The sequence below is a fragment of the Erythrolamprus reginae genome, chromosome 2, assembly GCF_031021105.1.
Source record: "Erythrolamprus reginae isolate rEryReg1 chromosome 2, rEryReg1.hap1, whole genome shotgun sequence".
NCBI classification, from domain to species: domain Eukaryota; kingdom Metazoa; phylum Chordata; class Lepidosauria; order Squamata; family Dipsadidae; genus Erythrolamprus; species Erythrolamprus reginae.
The window spans coordinates 183,736,303-183,754,161 of record NC_091951.1 but is presented as its reverse complement, the minus strand read 5'-3'; the positions used below and the strand labels follow the sequence as shown (position 1 = coordinate 183,754,161).

The following is a 17,859-nucleotide window of genomic DNA, read 5'->3' as shown; positions in this document are numbered from 1 at the left end:
GCAGCTTACCGAGATCCAGAACGGTAATAAGGTTAAAAGCTAAACAGAAAAATGTAACCACCGTAAGAAATAACACCCAGCTCTGAGGAACAACCATAAAAGCGTGTATTTATTTATATTTCTATAACCGCCTTTCTCACAGGGACAATAGTAAAACTAGTATACTTTTTAAAAAAACACATTACCAATACCCAGACAAGTAAAGAAAGAGATGTTAAAAATAATGCAGCCATCTCCTTGAATCACCATTTCTGTGAGATTCCCCAGGCCTGCTGATAGAGCCATGTTTTGAGGGCCTTCTGGAAGGTTATCAGGACAGGGCCAATATCAACTGGGGGTGGGGTGGGGGGGAGAGATGATATTCCACAGGGCAGGTGCCATGGCAGAAAAGGCCCATCTCCTGGGTTCTGCCCAATATTATTATTATTATTATTATTATTATTATTATTATTATTATTATTATTATTATTATTATTTAGATTTGTATGCCGCCCTTCTCCGCAGACTCGGGGCGGCTCACAGCAACAATAGAAACAATATATTACAAAATAATTAAAAATCATTTAAAAAACCCTTATTAAAAAACAAAACATACACACAAACATACCATGCATAACTTGTATAGGCCTGGGGGAAAAGGAATATCTCAATTCCCCCATGCCTGACAACAGAGGTGGGTTTTAAGGAGCTTGCAAAAGGCAAGGAGGGTGGGAGCAATTCTAATCTCTGGGGGGAGCTGGTTCCAGAGGATCGGGGCTGCCACAGAGAAGGCTCTTCCCTTGGGTCCCGCCAGACAACATTGTTTAGTCGACGGGACCCGAAGGCCAACTCTGTGGGACCTAACCGGTCGCTGGGATTCGTGCGGCAGAAGATGGTCCCAGAGATATTCTGGCCCGATGCCATGAAGGGCTTTATAGGTCATAATCAACACTTTGAATTGTGACCGGAAACTGATCGGCAACCAATGCAGACTGCAGAGTGTTGGTGTAACATGGGCATACCTAGGGAAGCCCATGATTGCTCTCGCAGCTGCATTCTGCATGATCTGAAGTTTCCGAACACTTTTCAGAGGTAGCCCCACGTAGAGAGCGTTACAGTAGTCAAACCTCGAGGTGATGACATATACTGCTCAAGCAAATAAAGGGAACACTCAAATAACATATCCTAAATCTGAATGAATGAAATATTCTCGTTGAATATTTCATTTGCAGAACTATTCCATTTGCACAACAGCATGTGAAAATGACTGTCAATCAGTGTTGCTTCCTAAGTGGACAGTTTGATTTCACAGAAGTTTGATTTACTTGAAGTTACATTCTGTTTTTTAAGTGTTCCCTTAATTTTTTTTTTTTTTTGAGCAGTGTACATTCAGTTAGGGGAGACTGAAGTGGTTCCCTCAAGCCTTGCTGAAATAAGCCAGGTCTGGTAATAAGCTCACTGGATTGGCAGCTATCTGATACCAGGGGAGCACTGCTTCAGAAAAGGGGAGACGGGCAAAGAAGAGAGAGCAGCCTTCTCTTGCACATCTCACAAAAAAAAGCATTTCTCTGCCTTGAATCCTAAGTACTATATGGTCCTGCTAATCAAGGTATTGTGCACAACTGATCCAGTAGTCCTCAACTTTCCTGGGTTGGTGGCAAGGGGTGGGAGGAAAAGGAGTGGTTTTATACAAGCAGTGGGAGTGTGCGTGAGCAGCTCCATTTGTGCAAGTGAAGTAATGGCGTGCCCGCCAATCCCACAAATGGAGCTGCATCCGTGCATGCTTGTGACCTCTGCTCGTGCAAGTGGAGCTCTGTACACACACGCTCACCCACCAACTTCTGCGGCCCAGTTCCGAAAGGGAAGTTGGTCTGGCAATAGATTATTTGCTTAGGCCAAATAGGCCAAAAACAGCAAAAGTGGGGATATATATATTACTAGGATGAGATGAGACGGGGAAGACTACTATGGACACTGTTGTTAGAATTATTAACTCCATAAGATGGAACAGCCTCATAATATCTGCATGTTCATTATATGATCAATTTTAGTTAGATCTGTCCAGCTTATTGGATGGATCTGGATCAAAGAACACTGGCTGAAAGAAATTATAGGCCAGTGATGACAAACCCTTTTTTCCTCGGGTGCTGAAAGAGTGTGTGTGCATGTTATCACTCATCTGCGAGTGCCCACACCCAGTCTTCATACAAATCTAATAATAATAATAATAATAATAATAATAATAATAATAATAATAATAATAATAATAATAATAATAATTATTATTATTATTATTATTATTATTATTATCATCATCATCATCATTATCATCATTGTTCCTGCTTGCTTCTGACAAGCCAAATCAATAAGGGAAGTTGGATTGACTTAGTGACCACTTAATGATTGCGGCAAAAAATTAGGATGACTTAACAAACACATTAATTAGCCACTGAGGTTACGGCCATTGAGGGCCACCTGTACGGAGTTAACCGTCTTTCAAAAACCCTCTTCATGCCAACACTTACGAATGAAGCCCGAGGAGCTTGGAGGATTGACGCTGTCGCAGCTGTCTGCGCTGTCGCTGTTGGAGATCTCATCGTCGGAATTGGAAACGGGCGAGCCCACGTCCACATCGTCAAACTTCCTCTTGAGGCCGGCACTTGCGATGGCATCCATTTGTCCCTGGCTCGCATGGAGAGCCAAAGAGCAGAAGTGAGATTTGGATCAGCTGAAGATTTCTGAATCCAGGCCTACTGATGGGGTTTACCGGGTACCTAGTATGGACAAAGAGAGGGAAGGATTAGTGACTATCTCGGGTCACATCGGATGTTCGGGTATGGTAGTAAGTGAGCTCATACAGGTGCTGTACATTTCTTTCTCCTTAAGCTGCTCCCTATTATTATCCCCTCTCCCCCAGAGATGAATTAAATGGTTTCTAAGAAGAGCCACATATATCAGACTGGTTTCCCTTTCATATATTACAGATACATTATTAGTCCCTCTTCATACAATTGCATGAGCTGCTTTTCATCTGTTCAAAGCTGTCTATTATTGGAGGGCACCAGCAAACAGACAACAGCCTGGGAAGCGGAGCATCAGATGCTCACCTGCAGCTCTCAGAACCTTTTAAGCCAGGAGTGGGCCAAAAGTTGATAACCAAGGAATTGCCACCTTTTCATTATGGCGCGTTCTGCAGCAGCTTTGGAGGTGGCAAGTCTGGTTTAAACTGCTGCATTCTCAACAAACGTTTTCAGGTTTCTACAGGTGGTCTTCACAGCCATTCGTTTAGCAACCATTGAAAGATGCTGAAAACACGGCCAGTGTTCCCACACACGACCGTCGCAGCATCTCCACGGCCACAGGATCAAAATCCGGGCTCCTGGCAATTGGCATGAAACGTATGGCACTTGCTCTGTCCTGGGGTCAAGTGATCACTCTATGTCAGTGATGGCGAACCTATGGCATGTGTATCGCAGGTGGCACACAGAGCCATATCTGCCAGCACATGAGCCGTTGCCCAAGCTCAGCTCCAGCGCACATGTGCACGCCGGCCAGCTGATTTTTGGCTTGCACGGAGGCTCTGGGAGAGCATTTTCAGCTTCTGAAGGGCCTCCATGGGGGCAGGGAGGGCGTTTTTGGCTCCAGGGAATCCTCTGGAGCCTGAGAAGGGCAAAAACAGGCTTACCAGGCCCACCAGAAGTTGGGAAATGGGATGTTTCTGGCCGCTAGAGGGCCTTCAGGGGTTGGGGAGGTCATTGTCGCCTTCCCCAGGCATTGAATTACGGGTGTGGGCACTTGCGCATGCACAATAGTGCGCACACACGCACTTTCGGCACCTGTGGGAAAAAAGGTTCCCCATCACTGCTCTATGTAATCTTCCTAGCTGACTTCCAAGAAGCAAAGTCAATGGGGGAAAGCCAGATTCGCTTAATGACCACATGAGTCACTTAACAACTGCAGTGATTTGCTTAAGGGCAGCAAAAAGAAAATTGCAAAATAGGGAAAGACTCATTTAACAACTGCCTTGCTTAGCAACAGAAATGCTGGCCTCAGTTGTGGTCAGATGTACAGGTACTCCTCAACTTACAACAGTTTGTTTAGTGACCGTTCAAAGTTACAACGGCACTGACAAAAAATGACTTAAGACCATTTTTCACCAATGCAGCCTCCCATGATCATATGATCAGAATTCAGATTGCTTGGCCAATGGTTCATATTTATAACAATTGCCGTGTACCACGATGGTGTGATTTTGCAAACTTCTGACAAGCCAAGTCAATGCAGAAGCCAGAGTCACTTGACAACCCTGTTAGTAACTTAACAACTGCAACGATTAACAACTGTGGCAAGAAAGATTGTAAAAGAGGGCAAAACTCACTTAACAAATGTCTCGCTTATCAACAGAAATGTTGAGCTCAATTATGGTCATAAGTCAAGGACTACCTGGTATAATACTATCTGGTATTTTTATCTGGTATATTCATGCATTAATGAAAAACTCAGACCAGGCTGCTTTCTGCAGATGCCTTCTTGGCATCCAACTATCAAACACAGCTCCTCCCTCCCCAGCGAGCATAAAATGCACTAAAAGTGACTTTTTTCAGGGGAGCAGGGAGGGATGGGATTTTAAATCAGCGTTGATTCCTGGCAACTGCATGGACAAGTTTCTGCTGTTTTTTTGGCAAGATTTTCAGAAAGGATTTGCCAATTTCTTTCTTCCTAAGAACTGCTCAGTCGTTTGGTTTCCAGCCTGACGCCTTAATCATTACACCAAACTGGCTCTCACAAAAGTGGCCCAGCAAACGTATATGCAGAGCCTTGCAGGTCTTCCTCGTACCAAGGACACGTCCACCTTCTTATCCACCTAACAACAAACCTTGGTACGTTTCCTGACTGCCAATGAAGTTAAAACATTTTATATGCAGAGTACAAAAACTGGCTATAGTTTTTTCGTTTTGCAACAATTGCAGGTTTGCAGACTTTTATACAACACACAGGAAGGTATGGTAGGGATTCCGAAGCCAGTAATATCGTACAGCTGGGTTCAAAAATTCAACTTTCAAAATTTCTAAAACTCAGCAGTCTTCCTGCCACGGCTTCTCGAGAGCTGACCTACCTTCAAACCACTACAAAGGTTTATAGACCTCCACACAAGGGAGGGGGAAAGTGCTTAAAATTATGGTGATAACTTCTATCAAATTACCATGAAAGTTTTTTTTTAAAAAAATTGAAATGTGGGTTACCCTCCAGCATCCATAAAGTATCCTCGCTTAGCAACCGCAACTGAGGCCATTAACTCTATTTCTAAATGTTGTGGTTGCTGAGTGGAAAAAAAATCATATGACCACACAATGATTGTCTTATCTCACTTCCCTTTTGGCCATTAAAATACTGTATATATAACGTGACTGCAAGTTGTGTGGGTTTTTTTCATTGTTGTAGCTTTGAACAATTACTAAACAAGTTGGTAAGCAAGGACTATATCTATCTACTTTCTTATAACTACAGAAAAGATTTGCTTCTATTTGCTAGGATCAACCTGGGTCTTTTTTTTCCTTCTAAAAAAGCACATTGGTTTGTCAGGGGAAAAACTGCAAGTGTTGAATTTTGAAATTCTATTTTTCTGCCCCTTGCTTTGTTTACTAACAGCTAAAGGCTAGGCTCTTTGAACCTTAGAGAAGGACTTGATACCAAGAAGGTGGACACCTTGCTATTTTTCTGTTATATCTTTTAGACATAATGCCCATTATGAAATGCTAGCTAGGCATTCTACAATTAAAATTGAAGGCTCTGAAGGTACCAGTTGTTTTCAAATTCCTGACCAGGTTTACAAGTCAGACATGTGTGCTGTGTCTTCCATGTAGTTAAATCTATATTTATTTTCATCAAATAAATATACGTTATTGGAAGGTGCACAAACATTCCTGGTAAAAAGCAACAAGATAATCTGAATTAGCTTCAATACACTAGCAGCCAGTAGGGAAATACAACCATTTTACCATACAATGCACCAAGAGATACTTGTTTATGCCAATTATACTGGGGATAGTTACACAGCTATTTATTCAATAATATAAATATCAACACTGATATCTTTTAAACGTAGTCACTGATTATTATTATTTTTAAATAAAGGCACGACTGTGTCTTGGACCTATTTTGGTGTGATCTGCTGTCTGGCGAAGTCATAGCCAACACAACAGATGTTTCAAAGAAAGGTGTACCAGAAACCCAACGTTAGTCAGAAGCCTGATAATCCCATCTTGTGGCAGTCAAATCCTCATCTCCAACAGTGAGAGATGAAGCTAAGCCTTAGGAGACATGCGCAACAGGGTTTAATTTAGATGCAGCAGACCTGATGACCTATTTTGGCAAGGCTTAGCCTGCATGAGGGCGACGGAAACCGAGGCTCCATGGTGATAGTATTTTTACATACTTTAAAAAGAGTTAATGGGCAGCAAGATAAGCTGGGAAACTTTCATTTTCTGCAATGTGGCTTTTTTCACATTGACAAGCAGGACCCTGATAGAAAAAGAATGTCACACTCTTCCCCAGAAAGAAGCAACCAACAGCTGCCGCCAAAAGAAGGAGAATAAATCCTTCCAGCTGGAGCACAGGCAGCCCTTCCAAAGAAGCCCTTCCTTTTTTGAAACACCTCATTCTCTCCAGAGGGTAACAGCTACTAGCAGGGACTGCTCCAATTGGTTCTCCTGCTCCTAACTCGGGTGTCAAATTCAAGGCAGCTGTCCTGTTCTACTCAATGCAAAGAGGAAAGATTGGGCCAGTGTGGCTTCGGCCTGGTCTATTCAATGTGAAGAGGAAATACACCAGCGATTTGGGGAGTGGCATCAAGCTGGCCACACCCACCCAGTTGGCCATACCCACCGTTACCCAGGTTCCCTCCCCCAATGTCTATCACATGATGTGGCCCACAATAAAATTGAGTTTGACACCTCAGTCCTGAAGGCCAGAAGAGAAATGCTCACAAATGGTGATTGCTTGCTCCTCTAAAGCCCTGTTTGCCAGAAATTAAGGAAAAGAATGTGGAGCTAAATTTATCATACACTGTTGTAATGTTATGTTGTTTGTGTGCTGTCTGTGTGGGTGCCTTCAATTCAGTCTCAACTCCTGGCAACTACCTGACACGTCCCCGCAATTTTCCTGTCAAGATTTTAGAAGTGGTTTCCCTTTACTCCTTTCCTAGGGTTAAGAGAAATTGACTGGTCCCAGGTTACCCGACTAGCTTCATGCCTCAAGAGGGACTAGAATTCAGTGTCGCCCGGTTTCTAACCTGATGCATTAACCACATACCTGACTATACCTGACACATATCAGTCTAAAAAAAACCTAGTTTTAATGGTAGAGGAGATAAAAAAAGGGCAGCTCTATTTCAGAAGACAGCTAGAACACCATGTTGCCACAACTAGAAATATGAAAGAAAAACACCTAAGGTTTAGAGTATTTTGCCTCTAGCTTCTCCAATATATATGCATCTAAAAAGAACAGGAATTCTCTCAAGTATCACCTATATTTCATAGGTTTGTTTGTTATAGAAATGGCTAATTTATAATATAAAAGTAAAAAGTATTATTCTCTTGTACCGAAAGGAGTCGGAAGTCAACACATTTTTTTTCTTTTCCCCTCTATCCTACACTTTTCCTCCTTTCCCTCCCTTATTTTTTCCTTAATTTCTTTTTCCTTTTGTAATTTATTTATTAGTTTAATTTAATTTTATGCTTATACTTTGATAAAGTAATTAAAAAATTGAATTTATAAAGCTTGGCTGATGCCAAAAAGTTAAATAAGATCAGGTTTGGATCATTAGCTGCTTGGAAAGGTGAATAAATAAATAAATAAATAAATAAATAAATAAATAAATACATTATATGTAACTTTAAAAATAGAAACATAGAAGATTGATGGCAGAAAAAGATCTCTGGTCCATCTAGTCTGCCCTTATACTATTTCTTGTATTTTATCTTAGGATGGATCTATGTTTATCCCAGGCATGTTTACATTCAATTACTGTGGATTTACCAACCACGTCTGCTGGAAGTTTGTTCCAAGCATTTTCTACTCTTTCAGTAAAATAATATTTTCTCACGCTACTTCTAATCTTTCCCCCAATTAACCTCAGATTGTACCCCCTTGCTCTTGTGTTCACTTTCCTATTTAAAAAAATCAAAAAGGGGATCGCCTATATTTCTTCTACTCATTCAGACTAAAATATCTGGTCTACATCATCTTGAAAATAATCATATATCATAATAATAGTATATGTACCTACCATATCAAGTAAGGATAATATCAAAACAATTCTAAAGTGGTTCAGCATTGACGGAAAAACCACCTAATATATTTACGACATTTCGAAAAATAGAAGGGATATGAAAGAAGAGGGGAACCCTGAACCATGCTGCGAGTTTCTTTTCCTATCTCCACTTTTCTGCCGCAAGACATTCATTACGGAACAATGGCCTTTCCTTTACTCTGCTGGAAGACAGATTAGTCTGAGCACAGGCCTTGATTTTTAATTTTTTTAAAAAAATGTGCCTGACGACTGGGAACAAGCGAGAAATAATGCCATTTCCAAGAGAGAAAATAACTTTTTAAAAGCTGCCTTTTCCCTGCACAGAATGCTGTGGGAGGGGAAAAAAGGAAACAGCTCTTGGAAGAATCACAGGTCACCCTCAAATGACACGCTAGAGGGAGAATACGTGAAGCGAAAGGAGAAAGGTTCAGAAAATAAGAGCCCCGCAACGTATCAGCCCTGAGAACTGAACTCTGGTGGGAAAACAGCCTTGAAGTTAACACAGCAGCCTAGGAATCCACTGCAGAAACACAAAACCTCATCCATAAAAATCACTGCTTTCAAAGTTTGCACTCTGCAACTCTAACCCGCCGTCTTTTGTGGAATAAAACGCCAGCCTTTCATAAAATAAAAGACTCTGCAGAAGAAGAATTTGGTCAGCAGATCTCATGAATCTACTTCCCACAAACTGTGTGCATGTTGGTGCAACTCCATCACCACCCACCCCGAGCAGCCCTGCCCACTTCTGCCTCGCACTTGGTCTGTTCCCTTCCACATCCTAGCAACTGTCTCCATAGCAACAAAGCTGAACAAATAGGCTTGTGAAAGAAACATGCCAGCCAGATGTGGCATGCAGCAGCAAGATGAGCCCGAATGCCAGTCTCAGGCTTCTTTGGGAGAAAGGAGCTAGCAGATTGTGTCAGACTGACAGACAGACAGCACATACACACACAGGGAGGGAGAGAACAATCCATTCTCCACTGCTGAATGTTCAGCTCTGTTCAAAATCAAGGTTTTATGTTCCCTTCCATTGAGAAACAGGAGGGAATATAACAGCTTGATTTCTGAATCTGCTAAAGGAAAGTGACCGATTCTGGCAACTGAGGCAAATCAGGAAGCCAAGCATAGTAATGTCAACTTGGCAAGTCATTAATTACTCATCGCTGATTTCTCCACCTTTAGGTAGGTCAGCAATTTTGCATGTTTTCTTTTTAATATATTGTAGTTTCTTCTAAATGCTGTAAGTCATGAACTTGAGTTGCATGGCCAGATAGGATGGCCAAATTCAGAAGATGCTGGGACTTTTGGTGGTGTAAACCAATAATGAAGCGAAAGGGTTCCTGACACCACCAATTCCCGTGGAACTAAGTTTGCCACCCGTAAAATCTAGTCCTGGTTGAAATGCATTCACTCTCTTTGAGCATGCAACGCTAATGAAAAGAAAACCACAGCCTCATGTCTTTGCGATGATATGTGCCATTAGATTGAAAAGTTGCACATCTCATTTGGCACCGTTACCACCAACTGCTGTATAACTCTGCCATCATCAGTTTGTTTTTCTCTCTCTCTTTCTGCCCTTTATTAGCTTTCTAAATTCACTCTCTTTGAGGATGCAACGCTCAATGGCATTCGGACCAGGTTATCTGCGAGACCACCTTCTGCCGCACGAATCCCAACGACCGGTTAGGTCCCACAAAGTTGGCCTTCTGCGGGTCCCGTCGACTAAACAATGTCGTTTGGTGGGACCCAGGGGAAGAGCCCTCTCTGTGGCGGCCCCGACCCTTTGGAACCAACTCCCCCCAGATATCAGAGTTGCCCCCACCCTCCTTGCCTTTCGTAAGCTCCTTAAAACCCACCTCTGTCGCCAGGCATGGGGGAATTGAGACTTTCCTTCCCCCCCCCCCCAGGCTTATAAAATTTATGCATGGTATGTCAATATGTATAATTGGTTTCTTAAATTGGTTTTTTTAAAATTAACTTAGATTTGTTTACATTGTATTATTATTGCTGTTAGCCGCCCCGAGTCTACGGAGAGGGGCGGCATACAAATCTGATTAATAAATAAATAAATAAATAAGAGCCTTCTCTGTGGTGGCTCCGACCCTCTGGAACCAGCTCCCCCCAGAGATCAGGATTGCCCCCACCCTCCTTGCCTTTCGTAAACTTCTTAAAACCCACCTCTGCTGTCAGGCATGGGGGAATTGAAACATGTCCCCCTTGCCCATGTAGTTTTTTGTGTATGATTGTGTGTTGTTTTTTATATATATTGGGGTTTCTTTTTGAACTTTTTAATCTAAAACTATAATCTAGATCTTTAAATATTAGATTTGTTACTATGTACTGTTCTTCACCATTGTTGTGAGCCGCCCCGAGTCTGCGGAGAGGGGCGGCATATAAATCCAATAAATCTAATCTAAATCTAATCTAAATTACCGTACTTCCTTCTACTGTGTACAGGAAGCATGTGAAAAAACAAGCATAGTTTAAAGAGTCAAAGTGGTGCCGGCAAAGTGTTGAATTAGGAATGAGGAAGCCCACTGGGTACTTTGAGCACATATACTCAACCTACTTCACAGGACTGCTATTGTGAGGAAAAGAAGAAAGACCATATGTTACGGACACTACCCTGTATGAAGGACAGGATGAAAAATCAAGAAAGTACAAATAAGTACATTTTTGGGTGTCCGCCTTGTACGACGAGATATTTTAATGAAATTGTTGGCAACCTCCTTCTTGTATGGCTTGTTCTGTTTTGTCTGAAAACCATTTTGGACTGATTGTATTCTTGTAGTGGAATCCTGTATTGGGTATCAGATTAATATGTTACTTGGAATTCATTGCAGATTTCTTTCAAAGTTTAAAAGGAACCTTTGTTGAAATATGCACGCTTCTAGAGAAAACCAGATTCTGTTTTTAAAAGTTCACAGTATCAGGAAATCTCAAAACTTGTGGTTAATTCTTCTCAGCAACACATGTTTAACGGGATTGACCTCACCCTTGAAAGAACCTATTGCACTTCACTCTACAAGCTTCCTCCCAAACTTTTTTTTAAAAAAATCAACAGATCCAGAAGCATCCTATTTACTATTACTTGACAGAAGCAAGCTTAACGCTGCTATTTTCTGGATTCGGCAAAATCTTGCAATAACTTAAAAGGTTTTGATGTCCTCACTAAAACAATTGTTAGAACTCTTTATAAAAAAAAAAAGTTGGGGAAAAAACTTGAAGAGACCAAAGCATCAGACTCATGTTTCTTCTCCCCATCTGCCCACTGAACCACCCAGAGCAGCAACATGAAACCTGCTACGTGCAAGTGAGAAGAGCATCATTGATCAAAAGGAGCATCACCTGCTTTTCATTATGGCAAGGAATTCCAAACATCTTGAAAACATCCTACAGACTTTAGGAACGGAGGGGAAAGGCAGCAGGGTCCCCTTGGTGAAAAACCACTAACAAGTCAATTACAAAGGGAGGGGTGGCGGGGAGAACTGAAGGGGAGGGTGAAGGAGGAGGAGGAGGAAAACCTTCAAGGGAATTGTTTAGCTTAGAAAAGGAAGTAACAAGGAATCTGAAAGGAGGAATTCACAAATGGGAACACTCAGCTTCAAAAGGCAAACATCAACGGTGGGCACGAAGCCCAAAATTAGTTTTGCAGGTCTGCAAGTAGAGTCCTATTTGCCAGAGGGAGAGAGAGGATGCAATTTAATTCATTCCCCAGATTCACAAAACGGAAGTTTCATATGACTGGGCCGGCTCTGCTGACTGAACAAGGTTTTCTAATGCTCAGGACTACAGTGCCCAGTATAATGTTTTAATGCTCAGATGGCTTTATGAATGTTCACTCCTCAATCCTCACAGCAACACTGTGCAAATTGAACCTTATGTAAGCTAAAAATTGGGTTCATATTTCACCTTATGCTATATCTTTACTAGGGTTTGCGTGCATAGTTGGTTGAGTTTGTACCTACACTAAACCATGTTGTGATATGTGAACCTAGCCATCATCCTCTTGCCTCAAATACTAGATGGAAATGTAATGGGTTTTCAGAGTTAAAAAGACATAAATCTAACATATTTACTGCAGTACATCTCACTAAAAAGTAGTAGAAAATATAGGAACAGGGCATGGCTGCTAATTGTCTCTCCTTTCTTTCACCTATCTTATATATTCTCTTCCTTTCATATATCCTCTCCTCTAAGTTCACTTTCACCCTCTTTTATATTATCACATGTCTATTTTTCTTCCTATGTATCTGTGTATTGGACAAACGAATAAATAAATAAAATAAATAAATAAATAAATAAATAAATAAAATAATGCTTTATGACATAGTCCTAACTCAGTGTACTTATAGGGTCAATTGGAGTAGGAGAACTATACTGTTTTAGAAATCAAGGCAAGACTGCCTATTGGTGCCAGTTTTTCCTCTGCATGATAACAATTAGGATGTTGGGAGTATGAGGGCTCCCCCCCCTCCATAATTAATCTATTCTCTAAAAAGTAGTTTTTCACTTGAGATTAGGAAGTCACAAACTCAATGGAAAATCTGTGGGCTCTGTCGTGATTGTAGCTGTGGTATTTTTTACCAATGGGGACACTTTCAAAAAGAAACTAGCAATATATCTAATTAAATCTACATCACTCCGCAGATTCTAGCATGCTTTTGAATATTTCAATAATATTATTTACTGCACTGATGTCAAAATATATTTAAAATAAAGAGTATAAGGGTTACATGATAAAATGTTGGGCAGATTCTGCTACTAATAAGTAAACTGCAACATATATACAAAAGTTTTAGTGAAAAAGAATATTTGTGAATCAAACTTGATAATTAATAGAATGGATGGGAAAAATAGAATAGAATTTTATTGGCCAAGTGTGATTGGACACACAAGGAATTTGTCTTGGTGCATATGCTCTCAGCGTACATAAAAGAAAAAGATACATTTGCCAAGAATCATGTGGTACAACACTTAATGATTGTCATAGGGGTCAAATAAGCAATGAAGAAACAATCAATATATAAACAATCAAATACTATAGGAAACTGTGTGTTTGTTTGTTTATAAAATTCATTGGCCACCCATCTTACCATAAGGTAACTCTGGGCTTACAGATATAAAAATAGATCTATACTAAAACTAGATTAAATCAAGATTAAAATCAAACATACATGGGGGAAGGGGATGGAATGAGGGGAGGGGGATTAGTTGTTACTTGATCATCCACCTCCACACTGCTATTCCTCCATTGGGGCCTCAAGCCAACTGGCAGAGTCACGTCTTTAGGTCCTTACAAAAAGATTGGAGGATTGGGGCCTATGACAGCACTTAACAATAGCACTTAGACTTATATATTGCTTCACAGTACTGTACTTTGGCCCTCTCTTAGCGGTTTACAGTGTCAGCATATTGCCCCCAACAATCTGGGTCCTCATTTTACCCACCTCGGAAGGATGGAAGGCTTGAGCCAATCAGGATCGAACTCCTGGCAGTGGACAGAGTTAGGCTGCAATACTGCATTCTAACCACAGTGCAACCACAGCTCTTGTGATAACTTCATAAGAGATATTGTAAGAGTTATATAAACCAAATCCAATACCCATAAAATTTTGTTTCTCGGAAACTGGAATTGAGGGCTCTATTTTCCAGTTTTAGCTGTTTTGCTTCAGCTGCCTGGCACCTAACATCTCTTTATAGACTGCATGGAGGATGCTGAAATCTCACTAATGCTACCCTGTTTCTTAGACCAAAAAAAAAAATCAGTAAAAAGCAAGGCTTTGATGTGATTAACCAACCCCTGCTGGGGGAAAATAAATCACATTTCCCCATTGGAATTCCCTTTCAAACTTCATAAGGACTTTGTGTCTATTGTGTCTCCTCCCCTTCCACTCTCCCTGCCATTTTACTCTCAATTAAGGGATTGTACAGGCATTCTATTCTCAAGGCTGGGGAACATCTGAGTATGGACAATCTTCGGTACCCATCAGGCTTCCGTTCCCCTTGGCATGAATTTATTTTTAGATCCTTTTAAGAAAAATATTAAATGGGTTACCTGGCACACACACCGCAAAGCGAAGTTCCAATTGCAAATATTGGCTTTGTGTAAAAGAATGTCTCTGAGCCCCACAAAGGAGTTCTTAGAAAATAGAAATGGTTAACTGGATGCATCCTACGGCTTTTATCCGTTACTCTGCCAGGTGTCCAGGAAAACACCCAGAACCAAGATCAGATCAAACACGATCAGAGGATGGCTAAAGGGATTAGTGGAGACCAAAGTCAATCAACTTGTCTTCAGATAAACGGGTGTCTGCAACTGGCCAGACTAATCAGCCTAAGCATTTTCTGAACCGGGCAAGCTTTCCCATGGCAACCAATTTAAAATAATGGCTACAATGTACTACTCAAAATACCAAATCAGCTTACTACTGTCAAAAGGTTTCCTCCTCCTCCAAGATCACAAAAGCTAAAAGATGTGACCCACAAGAAGCAGAGAGGCAAGAGAAAAGAAATATGCTAAAGAGAAGGAATACTGAAGAGGCTTAATAATGCCTAAAAAGTAGGGAACTGCAGCCAGCTTTTTAATTAGCTCTTTTTAATGCCCTGGTGTTTGATGCAAGATGAATTCTGCTTTATTGCTAGGCATTAAGTGACCTAGTCGTGGTGGAAGGTAAGAAAATATGCTTGACTTTGGGAAGGGAACACAACATTTTTTTTAAAATAGAGGGGTTATTGAGAATTAAAATACAAATGCAAACAAGATAAAAATAAAAAGGAAAAAAGGTCCTAGTCTTACAACCACAATTGAGCCCAACATTTCGGTTGCTGAGAAAGTTGTAAAGTGAGTTTGCTCCATTTTATGACTTTTCTTTCCACGGTTGTTAAGTGAATCGCTGCAGTTGTTAAATTAGTAACAAGAATTGTAAAGCGAACCTGGTTCCCCACTATCTTTTGTCAGAAGGCCACAAAGTTAAGGGCACCTCAACCGTCATGAATCAGTTAGCACAGAAATTAAAGTAGAATTATTATGAAAGAAGAAAAAGGAGAATGAATGGTGATAGGCCTAGATGACAAAATTAGATTTTGGGGAGGCAGCGTTAGATAAATAGCATATACCCAGAATAAAGAATTGTATGTATGGAAATGGTTTTAAAATAACAAATGTAAGAAGTGCATGGGAATAAGCTATTTGTTAAACATGAGATGAATCAGGATAAGAATCACTCAGGGAAAGATAAAGAAGGAGAAAGAGGAAGTAGAAAGATGAAGGAAGAAGAGAGGGAGTGGAGGGAAGCAGGAAGGGGGAGAGGAAGAGGAAGAAGGTAGAGGGAAGAGATGGAGATAGGGGGAGGGGAGTGTAAAGAAGAAAAAGAGACTGATGAACAGTAATATATACATAGGTGCTAAATAGGATATTGATTTAACAATGATTGGATAAAATATATAATTGGGTATATTATTGATATATATAAAGGGATATATATATTCTTCTATTGATATATATAAAGGTATACAGTGTTCCCTCGATTTCCGCGGGGGATGCGTTCCGAGACCGCCCGCAGAAGTCGAATTTCCGCGAAGTAGAGATGCGGAAGTAAATACACCATTTTTGGCTATGGACAGTATCACAAGCCATCCCTTAACACTTTAAACTCCTAAATTACCATTTCCCATTCCCTTAACAACCATTTACTCACCATTATTACTGGTACTCACCATTGAATAGTGATCCTGATATTTATAAACATAATTATTTATTAACAATAATTATTATTATTTTTATTTATTTGCAAAAATTATTAGTTTGGCAATGACATATGACGTCATCGGATGGAAAAAACCGTGGTATAGGAAAAAAACCGCGAAGTATTTTTTAATTAATATTTTTTGAAAAACCGTGGTATAGGCTATCCGCGAAGGAGAAAAATTATTTAAAAAATGAGTGAGTTGCCAAGCATCTGAATTTTAAAGACATGACCATGGTCATGCAAAGAGCAGTCATAAGTTATTTTTTCCCAATGCTATTGTATTTACTAAACAAAGAGTTGTAAGTCAAAGACTACCTGATGTGAGTTATGACTTTTTCCAGTGCAGAAGAATACAAAAAAGGAACCTTCTTGAACCGAAATCCAAATCTAAGATACCTCACTACTCATCAAAGTGGTCCCCTATTTACATTATGTGCTAATTGGGATGGCTGAATGACTGGTTTTCTAGATCAGTCAAACCTAACTGCAGCCTGCTATTGTAATAAGTTTGGTCTTATCACCCAGCCAGATAGCAACATCTACTCAATCTTGATTTTCTTACAAAAAAATCCAACAACCACCCCAAAACCAACACCTAAGCAAAGATAAGCATGAATAAATATATAGATATAATTTTGCTGGCAGTCTCTATTATAGACTGGGAAATCAAACAAATCAATCAAAGGCGATAGCAAACCCTTTTTCTATTGTTAAGAAAACTGCAGGGTTCAAATTCAATTTGAAATAAATTGTATTTTTAATCTTCTATCATTTATTAGCTTGTTTCCTCCCGATCTCCCTAGCCACCCCAAACGTCCAATATTTGGCTTTGTTCCAACATGTACTTTATTAAGACAGAATTAAATGGAAAGCTACAAGAATATAAATTTGCATTGCCCTCAAGGATTTCCTAATGGGAAGAATTACATATCAAATGAAGAAAGCTGGCTGGGCATGTATGTCTGTGAGCCTGTTTGCAATTATATTACATGCCAGATCCAGCCCAGGGAAACAATTAATTTAGCTTATATTCTGCTCCAATCATGTCTGCTTTTGAGCAACTTACAAAGCAGTTTGTAATTTTCTTTCTTCACAGGAAGTTCCCTAGAATATGGAGCCTTCTCCCAAGCAGACAGACAGGTTACTCCCCTTGCCTTATGCTAATTTCCCCAAAAGCTACATTCATAACTACGGTATGACACCTATATTACAATAAAGTTACACTTCACAGTGGTAGCTACATCTTTTGTTTTCTTATTAGCATATTCTAAGAAATGGTTTTTTAAGGACAATACATCCAAGAGAATACTTATGTTGAGCAGCCAACATAGCAGCCTTGATAAGAGAAGTACAATTCTTTCTCTTGAAAGCTTTTTCACATCCAGTATTGTCTGACTATATAATCATCAATTCACTTCAGTGCAAAGGAAGTTTGCATAATCTTGCATAAATTCAAGAACTTTTAGTTCAAATTTGGCCTAAATGGAAAAAAAAATAGGAGATGTGATAAATATCAGCATTCTTTCCAACAGACTGTCCTACACACAATTGCTTAAGTGCCCCAGCAAATCATAGCACCTAGCCTAGCTTGATTATTGTTGAAAGTAATGTTGGTCCAGAGTTTGCACTTAGATGGGGGAATAACCTGGGAAATCCTAAACTGGGAAGAAGGGAAAAAAACGTTTGAAGTCAGCAAACTGATTCTGTATCTTTGCCAAGAAAACTGACTCTTCAAGAATGAGTTTGAATTAGGAACATCTTTATACTCACTCAACCTTCCAAAGATCAAAAATTACGCCCGTAGTGAGTATACAAAAT

The 17,859-nt window shown here is 40.2% G+C and overlaps 1 protein-coding gene across 1 annotated transcript in view; it reads right to left on the bottom strand.

Annotated features, from left to right (window-relative positions):
- The window catches only part of CSRNP2 (cysteine and serine rich nuclear protein 2), a 45,063-nt gene that overhangs the window by 15,135 nt on the left and 12,069 nt on the right, over positions 1 to 17,859 (bottom strand). The window contains exon 2 of the mRNA XM_070740717.1: positions 2,505 to 2,753. Within this exon, the coding sequence (XP_070596818.1) occupies positions 2,505 to 2,655 (151 nt within the window). The 5' untranslated portion in view covers positions 2,656 to 2,753. The remainder of the gene's footprint in view (positions 1 to 2,504; positions 2,754 to 17,859) is intronic.